Raw genomic sequence first — 20,893 nt, forward strand, 5'->3', positions numbered from 1 at the left:
TGAGAAATTTTTTCCAAACACCGACTCGAGTGATCAAAGTGATCAGATTCTGATGGTTTAAAATGTGGTTTGACATCTAATCTAATAAAGGTCTCAAACATGCCCATTTGACATTCGTTTCAGAAGATAATATAATGCCCGGCATGCCCAATGATATTTAACAAATTGCAATACACTGAAAACTCAAAATGCAAATGGGATTTCGATTTAAGGCCACTGTGGCATTGTCAGGGTGACTGAAAAACAAGATGGATGACACAATTCCTCCGTTCTCATTGGCTTTGAATGTTCTAATCCTCCATCTGCCCCTTTCTAAGGTGACAACGTAAACAACATTCCCAGAGGAAAGTGAACAGTGGCGACTCTGACTGAGAGAAAGAGTCTGCCTGATCAATCAGCCAGCATTCGGCCTCTTTAGCACATGTGTAAATACGGTCCGTGTGAGACTCGTTTATGTGTCCATATTTAACTTAAATCTGTGATATCAAAATGATATCAAATCTGCATGCTCCTTTGGCAGCATCCTCTGAGGAGAGGAAATGTTGAGCTTTTGTCCGCTATGTTTGGTCCTCACTGGGCCCTCAGGGGCAAGTTCCCCTATTATCCCTGAGGTTTTCTCCTCATCTCAATGCCCTTGGCGTCTGTGCGCGCGAAGGCCCGACCCAGGCCACCCCTACATTGCATCGGAACCCTGTTTCTCTCTTTTGCGGATCACTAAACAGGACAATCACTCTATCCATCTTTTCATGGGCTATTGTGGTGGCACCCTGGCTTCAGAAAGGGCTCCTTTTCAGCAGGGAACATTTTTTCTCCTGCCCGATCTTTCCTTTCCTTTTGATGGGTTTGCTTGGAAGTGGGTGGGGATGATTTTGATGGTGTTAAAGAGCGTCCCCCAAAAGACGTGCCTGCTATTGCGAGGCCTCTGTCCCTTTTTTGGGGGGACATCTCAAGTATATGAAGAGAAGTCAGGACTTCAAAGCTGAAGATGGACTCGGGGTGACAGTGACCTCCCCCAACCCAAGCATTCAGGGCAAGATCAGAGGTCAGACAGTGAGGACAAATGGTGATACATTTGCTTGCAGGCCTGTACAGATCATTTAGTCAACATTTCACTTGTGTTGATGCAATACTTTAATGCATTAAAAGAAATCTAAGTCACTTAGAAACAATCGATCATGACTAAACATAGCATTTATTTTGACGTGCAGAATATTTCCTATGGATTATAACTTTGACAAATAGCATTTTTAACCATACACTGTTTGCACACGAGATTAGGCGAATTAGGCGTATTGTATTTGTATGCGATAGGCAAATACAACGTTATTAGCATTCCCAATATAGAATTATAAGATAAATGGTCGAAAGCAAAGTACCGCTTTCACAAATCAGGAATTCTTTGAAAAGAATCTCAAATCCTAATCTCATGGGCAAGCATTCGCACTAGAAGACATTGTGACTGAAGAACAAGGGACACTCTGGACTGCAAGGTGACCCCGCGTGGCCCTGTCAACACCCACCCAGCAAATTACAGACCTAAGTCATACAATTATGCATATACTTGCATGAATTCCTCTTGCGATCGGACTATGTCGCAGATGAAATTCGGGTGGCTGTATGTTGTACATTAATGCAAGTTTTGGCCCTTGAACTAACAGATACTTCGGGTGTCAAATAGTGGCCATCGGATAATGCTGCTTCTATGTATGCGCATCGCCATATCTCCAGAGACCAAGGGTTCGAGGACCTTATCATCTTACACAGACTGGCTTTGTTAGGATGATCAGAAGTCTGGTTGACGCTTGCTGCACTTACATAACAACTCCATATTATCTATCGCTGTGACATTCTGTTGTTCATTTCTTGATCAACAACATGCAATGCAAATAAAGTTTAAAATACTAATAAATGGCAACAAGGTTGTGAAAGGACCTAAATATTGTTATAAAGGCAACTTTTAGGTCTTTTGAGGCCGAGGGGCCCGGGTTCTACCTCCTGCAAGGGTTTTGGGGAATCCATTTGGCACTACATTCATCTTCTTCACCATTAAAGGAATAAAAGGTAGCCACTGGGCAAGAGCGAAGGAATGGATCCCATCACAAAAAGTTTTTTTTGGGGGGGGGGGCAGAGAGACCACAGGACCTTCATCAGATTCGATTCTGGAAATTCTGTGAGTTTGGTTGAAACACTGCGAAGAGGTTCTGAGGTTGAGAGAGTTAGTGTTAGATAGCAGAACTTGAGGACGCTTGTGGATGTGTTATATCATCGCACTTACTTAGCAGAAAAATAGGGAAATGCTTTGTCCTTCCGTTTAGCAGCAAGAAAAACAGATGAGTCAGAAATCAGCTGTGAAAGAAATGTTGGGGTCTGAAAATACTATATTATATCTGTGTGTTAAAACAGACTGCTGTTGCCATCTGATACACGATGCACAGCGCTGTACTGTACCTGTGTAGTTGTTTTTCTTTATAGAGTTGTAATTTGTCATGGTGGTCACCGGGTAGGTGATTTATTATTTTAGAGACATCTCAGGTCAGGGCTTGGTCAAAGGCCTTGTGAACAAAGTCCAAAGCATTTACTTTGGCTTCAAAACTGATTCTGAAAACTCAAGAACAGTACTCTAAAACTAACTTTTATGTAAAGCTGCTTTGAAACAACGTAACATTGTAAATAAATTTGACTCGATGCAGTATTATTAGAAAGTCATTTTTTGTACATATGTTGCATGGCATTCAAATATTTCATTTAATTTTAGTTTATTGTCTCAGAAGTTGTCCTAAAACAAAACAGCCCAGTTTCATGAAATTTTGTGATATAGTCTCGTTTTGATTCTTTTTTGTGATATTGTCACGAATTTACAAGTTTTTTGTGATTGTATCACAAATTTCTGTTTACGTGTCACTGTCACGTATTGGTTACTCAACTGTTTTGTCCTATTTTCTTACCATTGTCGCTTTGGTTTAGGGTTAGATTTACATAAAATGACGTCCTTACCCAAACCCAACTCTAACCCTAAGGCGACAATAGTTTAAAAATCAGAAAATATAAAAAATAAATACGAAAAAAATGTATAACCAATCCTTAAAGTGACATCCTAACGCAAACACCAAAACTAACCCTAAACTGAAGCTACAGTGGTTTGAAAATAGCAAAAAGCAGTTGAGTAACCAATATGTGACAGTGATACGTAAACAGAAATTTGTGATACGATCACGAAAAAACGCGGAAATTCGTGACAATAACACGAAAAAAGAATCAAAAAGTTACGTGACTATATCACAAAATTTCATGAGACTAAAACAAAGAAACAATTAAGGCCATTGACAAATAGTACAGGGCCATGTGTCATTTTATATGCACACAGTATTGCAATTTGTTTGCATATAATACACTAACAACAGACGTTCGAAAATTGCAAAATATCTCGTTGCCTAAATACTCCTGTACGCGCACAAAGTGCGGGGGTACTTAAAAAAATCTGGGGGTACCAGTACAGTTCTCGCATACTATTGTGATGATAGTGTGTCATGCATACTGTACACTGTAAAAAATTTGCTGTAATTATGCAGCTGGTTGCCAGTAACTTACTGTAGAAGGTAAAGACTTGTTAATGTTCAATGTTCATTTAACTTTGAACAAACTGTTGCCAGTAAATAACATAAATTGAAAATCTACAGTAAGTTACTGGCAACCAGCTGCCAGTAATACTGTAATTTCTACAGAATTTTTTTACATTGACCCTCGCATACGTATAAAAAGTGTACCTTGGCCTTTAAGAGTTTAGAGCTAGGATACATAGTTAATATATTTTGGTTTTGTAATAATTTGCTGATAAATGTTTCATATTGACATTCCTGACATTCTGAAATTTCGGAGGAGAAATGACAGTGGATGTTCTTCAAATAAAAAAGCAGAGAAGCATGAGACCCATGCAGAAGTCTCAATTTGCTCTTTGTTTATACTCATTTCTTCCGTTTCAATCTTCAGGTAAGCATCTCTTTTAAATAAAGGAGAAATTACTAGCTTGTTTCATGCCCCAGGCAACAGGATGGACAAGATCAGTACATGTACACCTAAGGGCATAGGACAAACCGCCAGAGCTTAATGAGAGGCAAGTCATATGAGGCAAGACAAAACACAGAAGGGGGAGAGCCTACAGGTAAAAGTGATGGAGGTGGGCTAGCTCAGGTGATTGATGACCGGTAATTTCCTCGTTATGTAGCCATTAGCTCCACACTGGCATACTACATACTGTATACCTGTAATTTATTATAATGCAGGCTAATCAAACAATATGATATTTTCAGGATAGAAACATCATTAACTCATCTAACATTCACTATTTTATTTTTGAAATCCATGCTAACCACCAAAAGCTACACTGTAAAAAAAATTCTGTAGAAATTTTCAGCTGGGCTGCCGGTAATTTACCGTAGATTTAAATGTATGTTTTTAACTGGCAACATTTTGTTCAAAGTTAAATGAACATTAAACATTTACAAGTCTTTGTCTTTATAGAGTAAAACTAAAAAACAGCATGAAGCAAAACATTCTGGGAAACAAAATCTGAAGCAAAAAACACAAAAAGGTTGATGATGACTTGTGGTTCCCAGAATGCTTTGCATGAGGCTGTTATTGAATAGTTTTATTCTGTAAAGATAAAGACTTGTTAATATTTAAAATGTATTTAACTTTGAACAAATTCTTGCCAGTAAATAACATAAATGTAAATCTACGGTAAATTACCGGCAACCCAGCTGCAATAACATTGTAATTTCTACGGAATTTTTTTACAGTGTAACTTTGACTTATATTTCTGTATAACTTTTTTATATGTTTGTTAATTTGTTCTTTATAACATAACATCAGATTACTGGAAATTATAGCAAATGAAGTGCAGGTGAAAAGCTGTAATGCAAAGAAGTGGAATATCTGTTATATTTTTTACCGCTGGCAGATGTGTAATTTTCTTTTGGAAAAGAAAAAATAGGGATGTTTATATTTAGGATTTAAAAAACGGTTACATGGTTAAAAAAATAGTTCACTGTAAAAAAAATCGTAGAAATTACAATGTTATTGCAGCTGGGTTGCTGGTAACTTACCGTAGATTTAAATTTATGTTATTTACTGGCACGAGTTTGTTCAAAGGTAAATAAATATTAAATATTAACAAGTCTCTATCTTTACAGAATAAAACTATACAATAACAGCCTCATGCAAAGCATTCTGGGAACCAGAAATCATTATCAAGCTTTTTCAGTTTTTTGCTTCAGATTTTGTTTCCAAGAATGTTTTGCTTGATGCTGTTTTTTTTAGTTTTACTCTGTAAAGACAAAGACTTGTAAATGTTTAATGTTCATTTAACTTTGAACAAAATGTTGCCAGTAAATAACATAAATTTAAATCTACAGTAAGTTACCGGCAACCCAACTGCAATAACACTGTATTTCTATGGAATTTTTTTACAATAATTTTAAGTTTTACATTTTAAAGTTTTAAAGTCTATCAAATGGTAGACCTTAAGGTTCTTTCGAAAACCAAAAATGGTCCTTATATGGCACTCTCTTCGAAGAACCCATTTAAAACCTTTTTTTTATAGAATGAAGGGTTAAAATTGTTTAAAGTGCTTCTTTGAATATTGCATAGTATGTCTTTGATGCGATGACGTTAATAGTGTGAATGGCGAACAGAAGGTGTTAATGCACAGGTATGAAGGTATATGATCCACAGCTGGGGGAGGAGATGGGCGCTCATTGGCAATTAGGCTAACACCCAGTTTGAATCCTCACAGAAGGACAGTTCTTTTGTTCTAAAACTTTTGTTTCTTAATCTCAGTGCTTGCAGAGTCTGAGTCGTTTGCCTCTGGGTAGCCAGAGAGAGAGTTATTTATTGTGCCCTCATCCTTACATTCAAACGCAGACATCCACGTTCACCTCAATCCTCACTAATGGTTCATGCACTTAAGACTCCACCTGAACACTGAATGCAGCTCAGCTTCTTTGTGATATTTGTCAATAGTTTACAAGTTACTGTATGTCAGGCGTATTGCAAGATGCATTTGTATACAGATTTATGATATAAAAACCAAAGTAAAAAATCTGAAATAACTGGTGTTTTTCAAAAACATGAATAAAAGATTAATATGGCATCCTTGTGTGCATGATGCAAAAATTAACATACAAACGTGAAATGAACCAAATTATAAACTGGATTTATACGTACAAATAAACTTGAATGTAGTTTTGTGTGGTTCCTTTCATTTATTGAAATTAGCTGGTAGATGTGTACATTGTTTTTATAACCCTATTTTGACAGATGAGTTTTCAAAACCATTTGCCATTATTGAATAAGGATTTTTAAAATAACTTTTCAGCATAACTCATATATTCTAAAAAATTATAACAATTTCCGCAACTAAATAAGTCTGTCAATACTGATTGTCTTTTACAGTCCTGGAAATCACAATGTTAATAAATTCTTACTAGTTTTAGGTTTTTCATGAGATTATTTTTGTTCAAATACAGTGAAGATTACTCATTTAAAACATGGAAAATACTTAGTTAGGGTAATGATTTTAATGATTTAATTTTTTCGATGAAGCAGCACTTCTTGTCCATATATGGTGTACTCTTTAAGTCTTATTTTGTCTCCATATCTGACACTTTCGAAGTCATTTGCAATATTCCTTAAACTCCATTAGTAATCTGTGATAAACAGAAATCTGAAATTTAAGAACCTGAAATCTGTGTCATCAAATGAAAACCTGATATGTAAAATATGAATAAATCAAAGTTTAATTCTCCATATAGTGTTGTAGAGCTTTTACAGAACAGAATGATTTCCGATTGGCTCGAGTCACTACAACTTCCTAGTAGTTTTACCGTATTAATTGTAACAGAAGTGCAGATAAAAACTCACATGGTCGGACTTTCATTGTTAGCAAACTTACATCTTCTGTAGCCTAATAAACTCTCCTGACATGTTGAAGTACTTATTTAGTGTTTATTTAATATAATCTATGTTTGAAAAGACAATTGTTATTAATAGTTAGATTTTATACCTCATGTCAATAAAGAAAAAAATACATACAATTAAATCTTTAAAAATACTGTTAAATAACCTATAGTTTTTTTTGTATTATTTATTTAAATGCAGCAATTATATTAAACGTAGCATAGTCATCCTGTTTTGTTTTCTTATAGTAGTAGCAGCACAATTTAAAATATAATAATCTTTTAAAAAATAATATAAAATCCCATATTTGTTTAATATACACGTTAATCCTTATAAAACATAATTTTAAGCATGTTTTGAAGAAGGTATAGCCTAAAACAATTCTAATACAAAAGTTCATACAAAATAATCTTGTAATGCAAGTTTGATCTCTAACTGTACAAAGTGTTTTGTGAAACACTTTGAATGTATTAATATATACTTTATGGGCATCTCTCTGTACCATAATATATATAAAAACACGTAATTTTATAGACTTTTAGTTTTACCTCTTCTAGCTTTTCTCTAAACTTTACAGTTCTTTGATACAAGAAGATTACTTGTTTTACGGTACTGGAAATGTCGAGACAAGAATGTGAGGAATTTGTAAAGCTCCAATTCATCCCGAAGCGACAGCAGTGATGCAGTGAGCTCTTTAAAGTGAGAGCGCCCCTATTTGATCAAACCTCAATCTAACAATTACTTTCAGTTTAAGTGTGATCATATGATATGTCCAAACTCCAATTCAAAACTCTCTAAAAGAACGAACAATATTTATTTGCGAATTTTAAGGATCGGATAACATACTTATTTCAGTTTGTTTGTTTTTTATTTTAATTTTTTATTATTATTATGCATTTGATTTGTATAATCTTATTTATTAAACAGTTAGTGTTAAATTTCGTTACTAAGAACACAAAATGTTTCTCGTGAGATTTGTGCAGGTTACATTGATACACTTTGTTGAAGTTTCTGAACATTTCAACGAGGGGAGATGAAAGACGTAGCCGCAGTTCTGCCTGGCAACTGCACTTCTCTCTCATTGGCTTGAGCTAATTTCTGCTTCCTACTTTTGGGGTGACAAAGAACTTTCAGCATTCATATTAAACTTTCTCCAACTTTAGACCACAAATTCCATCTAATTTATACACAAAAACACATTCGGTTTTAACATTAAAGCACTTGCGACTATAACGCACACAGCTTTGATAACTCCCGTCTAACTTTTACAACTACTATAAAGCGTTTGTCTTATGAGAGCCGTCTACAGCTCTTTATTTTACAGTTTCAATAACTCACTGATCGTTATATAAAAAGTCACACAGAATTTAACTAAAAAGCAATGTAGTTTTGTGTGAATTTAAACTAAATCTTTCACTCGTGGGTGACTGTAAACCGGGCTTATAGTTACAAAGAAAGGGCAGCTGAGTTTCTTAATGAGACAGTGTGCACCTTGATTCGGGTTATTATACCGCCCCCTACCCATACTTAACCAATACACATCTTTAGACCCCTCTCTGCCGTGTATTTCCACCCCCGATACCCACAACGCTGCAGCTTGCTCCCTCCCCAAAAAAGACCCCCTACCGATTTTCCTTGGTCACTTGGAATAGGACCTCCTATTTTCATACGGCTAAAGGAAGGACCCCAAACTCAAGAGCCCATAGTTCTTTAAGACTTTCCTCCGCCCTGTGCAGACTCCCCCTCTCGCTCTCTCTCACAGGCTCGCTGCGGCTTTGATCTTCCCTTAACAACAGTCACGTCATAGGGGAGTTTTGTCAAGCGGAGCTGCAGAGAGTTTTTAGAGGACTCAGCAGCATCCACGGAACCCGTGTCCGAACCCAGATCCAGTTTACTTACTTTGTCACCGCAACACCGAAGACATGGAGCACCAGCTGTTTTGCTGCGAAGTGGATACCATTAGAAGGGCTTACCAAGATAGCAACCTGTTGAATGACCGAGTTTTACAGACAATGCTCAGAGCTGAGGAGAACTACCTTCCGTCACCCAATTATTTCAAGTGTGTTCAGAAGGAAATTGTGCCTAAAATGAGGAAAATCGTCGCGACGTGGATGCTCGAGGTTTGTTGCGGATAATAGTTGTCTTTATGTATTACACAAGTTTGCCTCATGCGCGATGGTTCTGCTCGTGCTCTTTGGACCCAAGAACTGTTTAATAAATGTAAATATGTCGAAATGTATACCCGTGCACGCTTATTTCATAACCGTCACGCGGATATATGCTACAACTGTTGTTATTACTAAGGTATTTAAAATATAAAAGTGAAAATGCGAAAGTAATAATGCCAGACGTGAAATTTCCTGTCCTTTCTATTGTCGCATCGCTTTATATCGCTTATTTTTTCCCTTTCGCACAGTGTCTTTCGTTTCCTAGTAAACTAAAGATAATATAAATAAATTTCGTTTTTATTACAATTTAATACCAATGTACACGTATGCATTCTCACTCGTGCCAGTAGCCTATTATACGCCATCTTTGTTGTCGTTTGCTTAAGTTTTTAATATTTCTAAATTCTAACATGGAAACTTTATTGACATCACTTGAGTTAAGGCGATTATCAGTGGATCTTTCAATTCACGGGTGTAATTTAAATCTAATTTTTACACGTAAACGTAATATTTGTGTCTTAAAAGTTTTGTTTCAGTTTGCCATGCCTCCTGCACGGCGGTGTAAAAATAAGATATTTTTCGACTTTAAAATTAAAAGATCGTGTTCTAAACGGTCGGATTATATTCCTTACGGATTCATTTGGATTTACAGATGTTTAACATTAAATTCGATGCATGGGAATAATTTATATTAATTTTTGAAATGCCCACCACTGTTAAATGTCGCATGTTCCTTATTGTACATCAAGGCTTTTTATTTTAGTTCATTTCACGTCGTTTTAATCATTGAATTCGATATATTTTACTTGTATTCAATAAAGCACATGTTCTGTAACATTTACATGTGCGTTAAACACCGCGAAACAATTTTGCTATATTTTTTTATATTTTTTGAAAAGATGACGAACTAGAAAATCGTTTCCTGAACCTAGCTCGGACGCCACCTTTTTGCATCGGAAAGCAACGACCACTAGCATCTAGAAAAAAATGTGCAATATTAATACATTTTACAAAACTCGACCATAACTATCTAGTATTTAAATAAGTACTCTTTTAGCAGTGGCATAAATTCGTTTATAATTTAACCCTTCGCATTGCACGTGCAGCTACGGTGCAGATGCTAAACACGTGGGATAACTCGATCAGATCAAAGCATAACAAAAAATGATTTGATTTCGTTCATTGAAATCTTATTAATTTGTTTATTACATATTTTGTACATGCACAAGGCCGAATGTACGTGCTAGCAGTATGTATGATGTACTTCCCTTTGTCTGCAGGTCTGTGAAGAGCAGAAATGTGAAGAGGAGGTTTTTCCATTGGCTATGAACTACCTGGATAGATTTTTATCGGTGGAGCCGACCAAAAAGACCCGGTTACAGCTGCTAGGAGCCACTTGTATGTTTTTGGCCTCTAAAATGAAAGAAACTGTGCCACTAACAGCAGAGAAGCTGTGCATATACACGGACAACTCGATCCGGCCCGGCGAATTATTGGTAATTATTCGATACTGCATACTTGCATACCTATGTTTTTTGTTGATATATATAATATATACGACTCACAAAGAAATGCAATGTAATTTTACGTGACAGACACTCATTGAGTTTTGTGACCATACTGGTTTAGTATGTTGTAAGGTGTTGCCAAATCCCATTCATATGCATTTGCAGAAATTGCACAAACTTTATAAGTTTTATGAGACCCGTTAATTGAATGTAGGCCTTGCGTGAGCGTGCACGCTGCAATTATTCGATTATATCTCCATCTAGCGGTCATACAGTGCAAAAATCTCCTATTGTAAATCGTCCTCTATATAACCATAAGCCTTTCTCTATCTCCCTCGCAGCAAATGGAACTGCTGGCACTAAATAAACTGAAGTGGGATTTAGCCTCCGTGACACCACACGATTTCATTGAACACTTTCTCGCCAAGTTGCCCATACATCACAGCAGCAAGCAGATACTCCGCAAGCACGCCCAGACATTTGTGGCCCTCTGTGCAACAGGTATGTGCCGAGCTGCTCTTGTGTCTTTATGCAATCTTGAAAATAAAAGTGCTATAAAGGGTTCTTCACAGATGGCATAGAATAAACGTTTTCTTTCCATTTCTTACACTCCCTTTCTCCACTCCAAAGACCTTTTCTTTAGTGGACGTTGTTTATGGAAGCATACGGCCAGACAAAGTGCATTTTAGAAACATTTATCTCTATGGCTGTAGGCCATTGTGCCTTTTTGTTTTATATGCCAAAGTGCATTTGGTCTGTGTTCTTCAAACGCTACGGAGAGGCGTGCAAAGAGCACTTCATATACCGACTTCTATATTGCAATGGAAAGAGTCATCTTTCTTGTCCTAATTCCTCACTCAGAGTTATTGTAAACCAGTTTGAGGCTCTGCATGAGAGAGGAAGTCTGTTTCCTTTTGTGGTGATTGCTATGACTGCATCGCGGCTCCCGAGAAGCCCTGCCTGCTTCGTGCCGCGTTTCTGCGCATGCCGTGCATGTGAACCAAAAAGAGGAAGCCGTTTGCTGACGTTTTCCTCGTGAAAGGCCCTTTGTAACGTGATATTTTCCTCAGATGTCTATATGTCTCTGATTAAGAGCATGCGCTCAGATCTCCCCGATGGGCAGAAAATCGCTCTTACCTTATTGTAAAGCGATGGGTTTATCACCTGTGTGTGTAAAAGCCTGCATAGTGTCAGGAAGGAACTACTTTTGTATATTCCTTTCTCTTTTTGTCCCCCCATTAACATGGTGGGTATCACTAAAGCTCGCTCCTCTTTTATGTTTATGACCTGCATTTCTTTGAGAAGTAGCCTGGGATCTGAGCCAGGGAGAGTGTGGTTGGACGGATCCTGGAAAGGGGGGGTGGGTGCTGGTGAATGAAATGAATGGGTTGGGGTGAAGGCTCCTGTGCCTTTATGCTCAATTTGTCTTGACAATTGCCCTCTCATCTGTGGGCTAGCAATGGTAGACAACTTCCTATGAGAAAGGCAGTTGTGTCTCTTTATTCGCCATGTGTGGGCAAAGCCGAATATAAGGCAAAGAGGCAGCTTTGATTTATAAGCTCCTCTTATTGCCAATGTAAGTGCACGTTCAAGACAAATGTCTGAGGAAGAGCACCATAAGTCTCGAGAAGGTTTTGAAGTAGCGGACCGTGTTGCGGAGGGCATTAATATCCCAAAAACCCCAGGATTTCTGCACACTTCTCTATGTTTCGCCTCAGTGTGTGTGTGTGTGTGGGTATAGAGGCTTGATTTATTAGATGTTTGAGGGTGAGAGAGCTACCGTAGGGGGTAGTTGGAGCTCGCCCGGGACCTACAGCAAAGTTCTCTGCCTCCCCCCGAATACCCAAAGGCTTATAGCCGGGCCTTAGAATGGTGTCAGCCCCAAATGTCACGGATTGTCCCCTACCAACCCTGCTCTCATTATAATTTAGTCATGCTATGGTTTATTATGAGCACTGTCCCCACCCACAACCATTCTCCCGAAGTACCCACTAGTCTACATTGTTTCTTATATTTGATGTGTGCTAATACATTCAACTTGTTTTTCTCCAGATGTTAACTTCATCGCAAGCCCTCCGTCCATGATCGCAGCAGGCAGCGTGGCGGCAGCCGTGCAGGGGTTGTATCTGAAGAGCAGCGACAGTTCCCTCTCGTCGCAAAACCTCACCCACTTCCTCTCGCAGGTCATCAGGAGCGACCCCGTAAGTGTGCCACCTCATTTCGGATAAACCGTTAAATGTGTCGTTTTTGCCGTGCTAACCTCTCTCTTCCTTCGTAGGACTGCTTGCGGTCGTGTCAGGAACAGATCGAGTCCCTGCTGGAATCTAGTCTCAGACAAGCTCAGCACAGCATCTCCACAGAGACCAAACGGGTGGAGGAGGACGTGGACCTCTCTTGCACACCCACAGACGTCAGAGACATTAACATCTGAACGGATCGCTTTCCACGATGAATCTCCTCGTCTTCGTTTCTGTTGGGTATGGGCTTTGGCCGAAAGCTTTATGGGACAGGAGGGAACCCCCCGCGCCCCACCATCCGACCAATACCTCGACCGATCGCAATTTGCCCCTCCGCGCGCCCTGACTGTTGACTGCTGGAACGGCATCCTTGCGTTTCGATCCCAAACCGGATCACCGGCGGAGGGCGGCGATCGAACGGAAACCTTCTCCAATTCGACCCCTCCCTTATTTTATGCCTCGAGTCAAAAACGAAAAGACAGAAACATGGTATAGGCTATCTATCTAGGATTTTCAAATTGAATTAACAACGACGGTAGTTGGCTGTGACCTGCCTTAACTTGTCTCTGCATGGGAAAAGTGGGCTACTTTATGATTTTTATTTTATTTTTTAAAGTGTGTCAAAAGCTATTTTTGAAAGAGAAGAGATGTTATGTGTATGTTTGATTTCTTTCTCTCTTAGATAGTACGTTGTTACGCTTGCTAAGAGTCCTGCTTTATCCGCAGTGTAGTTGTTGTAAATATATCCCCGCTTGCTATGCGTTTAGTCACTTTATTATAATTCCTAGACAGATTCCCTAACAAGATTCTCTTCTCTTCCAAAATGGTTTATGTAACCTTAGTATATTTTTGTAAGCATGTATTTTTGTTATGATTCGGACGACTGTGGATCGCCGTGGGCCGAGGATGTGATTTAAGGCCAGACGCAAACCATTTCTTTTTCACTGCCGCTAACGTATAATGTTATCACTGCCTTGACACAATAAGCTTATCTTCTACCTGCTCGCAGCGCAGTCCGCAGTCTGCCTTTTTGTTTAGATTCATGTATTATCTAAAACCATTCCATTTAAAAAAAAAAAGAAAAAGCACTTTTAGTCCGCCATTTGTGGCTGACTTTGACAAAAAACAGAAAAAAGAAAGAAATCCGCAGTTGTTAAAACAATAGGGGAATAACACGGAACGGTGTAATAGACTCGTGTCGTCCGCAGCATGGAGCAGGTCTCTTTATCTATGGTGTTAATGGTTTGAAAGAGAAAGCGTGAGAGGGGGACATTGACAGATATCTGCTCTTTACGATGTAATTTAATGGCTACCACGGATGCATTAAAGCGGTAAAATCACTATTTATTGTTTTCCGTCCCCCTCGTAAGGCCAGTATGCGTGGATGCCCGACTGTACCCGTGTTTGAAGTATGTGTTACGACTCGCTAGTTGCTAACTTGATAGAAAAGCACCATAGTTAAAGTATTGTTCTGAGCTGATGTACTCTGGTCTAGACTTTAAAAAACCAACAGTCGTGGCTTCAAGTAGATTTTGCACAAACCCAGAGATTCAGTCAGTTTGGATCTCTGGATGGAAGGGGAGGAGGGATGTTATAGACGGCAGAGGGAGGCAAAAAAAAAAGGGTGATGGCTGGACATCAAAGAGTTAAGGCAAAACTGAGAAGATGTATGAAACGAATAAAACATGAGGAGATGCTGGGAGAAAACACTCCTCATATTTAGCTGCTATGGAGGGATTTCCAGCAAGAATGAAACTTTTTCAAATGGAAAAACGACAACAACGATAACGATGAAAAAAAGACATGCTTCTTTCTCTTGTCTTGTTTTGCTGCTATTTTTGTTTTATATAAAATGTCAATACGATGCCATGTAATAGGTTTTAATTTTCTCATAGAAAATTGATATTATTGACAACTTTGGTTCCTTTGGTAGTTTTTTTTTTATGTGATCAATTTTTGTTAATGTGATTTCTACGCTATGCTATTCCCAAAACAAAAAACACACAAAAAAAAGCAGATGAGGAAAAAATAGACAATGTTTCTGTTATACCCACAATACCTCAAACTACAGTTGTGATTTAGCATTGATTTAGTCTGGGATTTTTCAGTAGTGCTATTTTATTATTTTATTCTATTTTTTGGCTACACCACGCCTGTTAGTCCTGTTGTAAAATGCAAACGATCATGTTAATCGTCATCCTACTGGGTCCTGATGCGAGCGAGTAGAAAAGCACATTGAATGGAATTGGTGCCATAAACGTTGACTCTTGTGAGTTTTTATCTTCCACAGTTTCATTAAAGGAGACTATATATACCCACTAATGCTTATCTTAATGAGTTAATGAAGCTTTTGTTTAAAAGTTTGTGACTGCCATGTGTCTTTACAAAGCCATAGTTTAGTCCTGTAGTAATTTAACACAGTGCAGACAGAAATGTTTGTCTGAAAACAGTAGGCTTGGCAAGTCTGCATCGAGTCGTCTTAATGAATGCGACGCAGCTACAATCATTATTAATGCTTCCCTTGACCTTTTATTATTATTATTATTTTTTTTGCATGAGCCCTCAACTTTGCTTTCACATAAAGATCCACATCTCTTCAGTTTTCAGGGTTCTTTACTCGGCTATTTGTTGGTTTTATGTATGTTAGTCTATAACATGGTGCTGCTATATGTTTGCATTGAGACTATAATGATTTTCTGAAAGAGTTGTGGCTATAAGCTAGTTATGGAGTGATGGAGGTGATTCAGGACCCAGGGGAAACAATTATATTATCCTCTGTAGTATCAGGAATCTCTTTTACCTCAAGAAAAAAATTGAATGATGAAAACCAGCACGTATTGGTGCGATTCACGCACACACACACACCGAGAGAAGTGATGTGTGTGGGGATCTTTACTCTTGAATGTTTAGGGGGAACAGAGAAGCGATTTCATCCGCTTAACCCCACAGTATAAAAATCTTATCCTTGTGTCTTAATTCTGTTGTAAACAAACCCGTAGAGTCTGTTTGTTTGATATGGTCTTCATTCCCACGGATCAAACCAAAATGTGCTGTTGATCCTGAAATACTATGTCATTGTTTGATTTTTTTTGTTTTTATTTCACAAAATGGTCACTGGTTTGAAATGCACAATCTTTCCTTGCTGACCCATCTTAGCCATGAGGTTAACTAGAATAAAATGTCAAAAACCAGTTCAGTTGTCTCGTCTGGTTTGTGTCTTTTGTCTACTACATATAAAAGTTTGTCCAAGCACTTATCTGAAACGAAGAATGTTTGTGTTTTGTTTTTTTTGTACAGAAAACATCAATACTTAAAAACCATTTTCAAATTATTTTGCATTTTAATAAATCTGAAAAAATTGTCAATTAATGGTCCATAGTTGTCACCTGTGGCAGAACTCTTAAAGAGTTTATATTTGTACCTCAAATGAACATACAAGTACCAAAGAGTGCATATTAGTACCTCAGAGGTACGTACCGGTACCAAAGTGTTAATTTTAGTACCTCAGATGTGCTTACTGGTATCAAAGAGTTCATATTAATACCTTAGATGTGCGTACAGGTACCAAAGAATTTATATTAGTACCTCAGATGTGCGTACTGGTACCAAAGGGTTAATTTTAGTACCACAGAGGTACGTATTGGTACCAACGAGTTCATATTAGTACCTTAGATGTGTGTACTGGTACCAAAGAGTTCATATTAGTACCTCAGATGTGCGTACCAGTACCAGAGAGTTCATATTAATACCTTAGATTTGCGTACAGGTACCAAAGAGTTCATATTAATACCTCAGAGGTACGTATTGGTACCAATGAGTTCAAATTAGTACCTCAGATGTACGTAATGGTACCAAAGAGTTCATATTAGTACCCCAGAGGTATGTATGGGTACCAAATAGTTCATATTAGTACCTCAGATGTGCGTACCAGTACCAGAGAGTTCATATTAATACCTTAGATGTGTGTACAGGTACAGAAGAGTTCATATTAGTACCTCAGAGATACATACCCGTACCAAAGAGTTCATATAGTAAGTACCTCAGAGGTACATAACCGTACCAAAGACTGCATATTAGTACCTCAGATGTGCGTACTTTTACCAAAGAGTTCATTTTAGTACCTCAGATGTGCATACAGGTACCAAAGAGTTCATATTAATACCTTAGAGGTACGTATTGGTACCAATGAGTTCATATTAGTACCTCAGATGTGCGTACGGGTACCAAAGATGTCATATTAGTACCTCAGAGGGTACGTACCATTACCAAAGAGTTCGAATTAGTACCTCAGATGTGCGTACTGGTACCAAAGAGTTCATATTAGTACCTCAGATGTGCGTACCAGTACCAAAGAGTTCATATTAATACCTTAGATTTGCGTACAGGTACCAAAGAGTTCATATTAGTACCTCAGATATGCGTACCAGTAACAGAGAGTTCATATTAATACCTTAGATGTGCGTACAGGTACCAAAGAGTTCATATTAGTACCTCAGAAGTGCGTACTGGTACCAAAGAGTTCATATTAGTACCTCATATGTGCGTACCAGTACCAAAGAGTTTATATTAATACCTTAGATGTGCGTAAAGGTACCAAAGAGTTCATATCAGTACCTCAGATATGCGTACCAGTACCAGAGAGTTCATATTAATACCTTAGATGTGCGTACAGGTACCAAAGAGTTCATATTAGTACCTCAGAAGTGAGTACTGGTACCAAAGAGTTTATATTAGTACCTCAGATGTGCGTACCAGTACCAAAGAGTTTATATTAATACCTTAGATGTGCGTAAAGGTACCAAAGAGTTCATATCAGTACCTCAGATATGCGTACCAGTACCAGAGAGTTCATATTAATACCTTAGATGTGCGTACAGGTACCAAAGAGTTCATATTAGTACCTCAGATGTGCGTACGGGTACCAAAGAGTTCATATTAGTACCTCAGGTGTGCGTACGGGTACCAAAGAGTTCATATTAGTACCTCAGATGTGCGTACCAGTACCAAAGAGTTCATATTAATACCTCAGAGGTACGTATTGGTCCCAATGAGTTCAAATTAGTTCCTCAGATGTGCGTACTGGTACCAAAGAGTTCATATTAGTACCTCAGATGTGCGTACCAGTACGAAAGAGTTTATATTAATACCTTAGATGTGCGTAAAGGTACCAAAGAGTTCATATCAGTACCTCAGATATGCGTACCAGTACCAGAGAGTTCATATTAATACCTTAGATGTGCGTACAGGTACCAAAGAGTTCATATTAGTACCTCAGGTGTGCGTACGGGTACCAAAGAGTTCATATTAGTACCTCAGATGTGCGTACCAGTACCAAAGAGTTCATATTAATACCTCAGAGGTACGTATTGGTCCCAATGAGTTCAAATTAGTTCCTCAGATGTGCGTACTGGTACCAAAGAGTTCATATTAGTACCTCAGATGTGCGTACCAGTACGAAAGAGTTTATATTAATACCTTAGATGTGCGTAAAGGTACGAAAGAGTTCATATTCGTACTTCAGATATGCATACCAGTACCAGAGAGTTCATATTAATACCTTAGATGTGCGTACAGGTACCAATGAGTTCATATTAGTACCTCAGATGTGCGTACGGGTACCAAAGATGTCATATTTGTACCTCAGAGGTACGTACCATTACCAAAGAGTTCAAATTAGTACCTCAGATGTGCGTACTGGTACCAAAGAGTTCATATTAGTACCTCAGATGTGCGCACCAGTACCAAAGAGTTCATATTAATACCTTAGATTTGCGTACAGGTACCAAAGAGTTCATATTAGTACCTCAGATATGCGTATCAGTAACAGAGAGTTCATATTAATACCTTAGATGTGCGTACAGGTACCAAAGAGTTCATATTAGTACCTCAGATGTGCGTACGGGTACCAAAGAGTTCATATTAGTACCTCAGATGTGCGTACGGGTACCAAAGATGTCATATTAGTTCCTCAGAGGTACGTACCATTACCAAAGAGTTCAAATTAGTACCTCAGGTGTGCGTACTGGTACCAAAGAGTTCATATTAGTACCTCAGATATGCGTACCAGTACCAGAGAGTTCATATTAATACCTTAGATGTGCATAAAGGTAACAAAGAGTTCATATCAGTACGTCAGATATGCGTACCAGTACCAGAGAGTTCATATTAATACCTTAGATGTGCGTACAGGCACACCCGTCGCTATGGGCGGGCCTTAGGGGGCCGGGCCCGCCCTCAAGGACGCTTGTGCCCCCCCCCCCAGTCATTTTAAATTATTAATGTTGCTAATTTTGTGTTGCATTAATGTTGTATTCTTTATAATTCAAACATTAAAAATATAAAAAACAATGGTGTGATTTTGTTTGATTGATGGGAATCTAGCTACACTGCAACAGCCTATCACGAGGCTACGTACGACACGTACGTGACGTAGCCTACGTCAGTGTAGCCGCTCAACAGTTACCGCACTTTTTTTAAACTGGATGAGTTTTCACTTAAGCTGGGCGTACACGGTGCGAATTCTGACGGTCGGAACGTCGTGAGCTCTCGCACACGACAAGAGTGAGTTGATGCGAAAATAATTCGGACACAATCACACACGACAAGATTTTACTGTAGGACTTGACGAATTCTGACGTAAGCATTTTCGCACCTGTGAGTGGCAGAATGTACAAAAAATAAAACAAGAAGAATACGGCAAAGATATTGGCTTTTGTGCAGAAAACTGTTTCTGTTTTTTTGTATTTCTGTTTATGCATTCCGAAATTGCAATATAGGTCTAGTGCTGTGGCGGTGAAGGAATTTCTCTGGCAGTGTTTTTTCTTGCTAGCGCATATGCGGTTTTATCTTCTTAATATATCTTGATTGTAGTGCCAAGTAAATATCTATATTGGTATTATTAATGTTACATATATTGTTGCTTTTTTATAAATATGACGTTTAAAAACAAATTCAGTGGGCATATTTATTTATTTGTAAATGCAGAATGAGGAGCAATTGAGGTAAAACGCAAGGTAAGATAACGTAACACGTCTTTCCCTTTATGATTAAATTATTTAGACAATACATCTACAGCCAAATATTAATTTGTAAAACGAAAATCATTTAATGTAATATTAAGCACATTGTCTAGGCTTGTTTGCATTGTCTAGTGCAAATGTACGCGGACCCTCGGTCAATGCGGGGTATTGAAGTAAAAGTGCACGCAGCATTTGTGCTCATGTAAATGTACAAAATAAATGCCATACAGAAGGCATTGCATATTAATATATGGCATTTTCTCAGTAGGCCTATGTAAATTAATACATAGCAATACCAATATAGTATGAAAACAAATTAATCATTATTTAAATAAAGTTTCAGAGATAGCCTACATTTTTAGTCATTTAAATATTCTCATCATTTCAGAACAAGCTAAGGCTACCATAACAACTTACATTGGGCTATATCATGTGTTCCTTTGGTCGAAAATATGTAAAAAATATATATATGGGTAAAAAACACCGAACAAAAACGTTTAAGCTCTTGTTAAAGCAGAAGCTCCATAATAATCTGGAAAACGTCGTCTCCGCGTATGATCATCATGTTTAATATAGTCTCTTGTTCATTGACAATTTATTTTGCATTTATTATATGAGTAAAAAGTGTAAAACAATAAATGCATATCTTATAGCCTATTAAACATGGACATTCCGTTGCTTTTTATTCTCTGTCACGCCAGCCCTTTTAATATCCATTCATTTATGAAACTGTACTACAGCGACTTTGGCACAGCTTGGATTACACAAAATTGCGACATTCTTTGTCCATCCTGTACTGTTTAAACCAGTGGTCTCTGCACGGAGTCTAATAATTTTTATATTTATTTATTACATGTTTTAGTTGGCTTATTTTATGTTTAGATTGTAAATAATGATAAACATATTAACAAGTAAAGAAAAATCAACAGTATTACAAAGTAAAACAAAAAAGTTTTAATATCAAAAAGTAGCCCTCGTTTTATACACTCTCTCCTGTTTCCGCACAC

General features: G+C 37.9%; 1 protein-coding gene across 5 annotated transcripts in view; it reads left to right on the forward strand.

Moving 5' to 3' along the window:
• Window positions 1–16,058, forward strand: part of ccnd1 (cyclin D1) — a 176,593-nt gene extending 160,535 nt beyond the window's left edge. For 4 of the 5 annotated variants that reach the window (XM_055214385.2, XM_055214396.2, XM_055214419.2 and 1 more), the window contains 4 exons: window positions 10,403–10,618; window positions 10,972–11,131; window positions 12,683–12,831; window positions 12,909–16,058. In XM_055214385.2, the coding sequence (XP_055070360.2) occupies window positions 10,403–10,618; window positions 10,972–11,131; window positions 12,683–12,831; window positions 12,909–13,061 (678 nt within the window). In that variant the 3' untranslated portion in view covers window positions 13,062–16,058. Of the gene's footprint in view, window positions 1–8,653; window positions 9,075–10,402; window positions 10,619–10,971; window positions 11,132–12,682; window positions 12,832–12,908 lie in introns of those variants that run through there. The other variant, XM_055214407.2, reaches the window with a different exon arrangement.
• The last annotated feature ends 4,835 nt before the right edge of the window (window positions 16,059–20,893 follow it).

This window comes from Misgurnus anguillicaudatus, chromosome 21, assembly GCF_027580225.2.
Source record: "Misgurnus anguillicaudatus chromosome 21, ASM2758022v2, whole genome shotgun sequence".
Classification (NCBI taxonomy): Eukaryota; Metazoa; Chordata; class Actinopteri; order Cypriniformes; family Cobitidae; genus Misgurnus; species Misgurnus anguillicaudatus.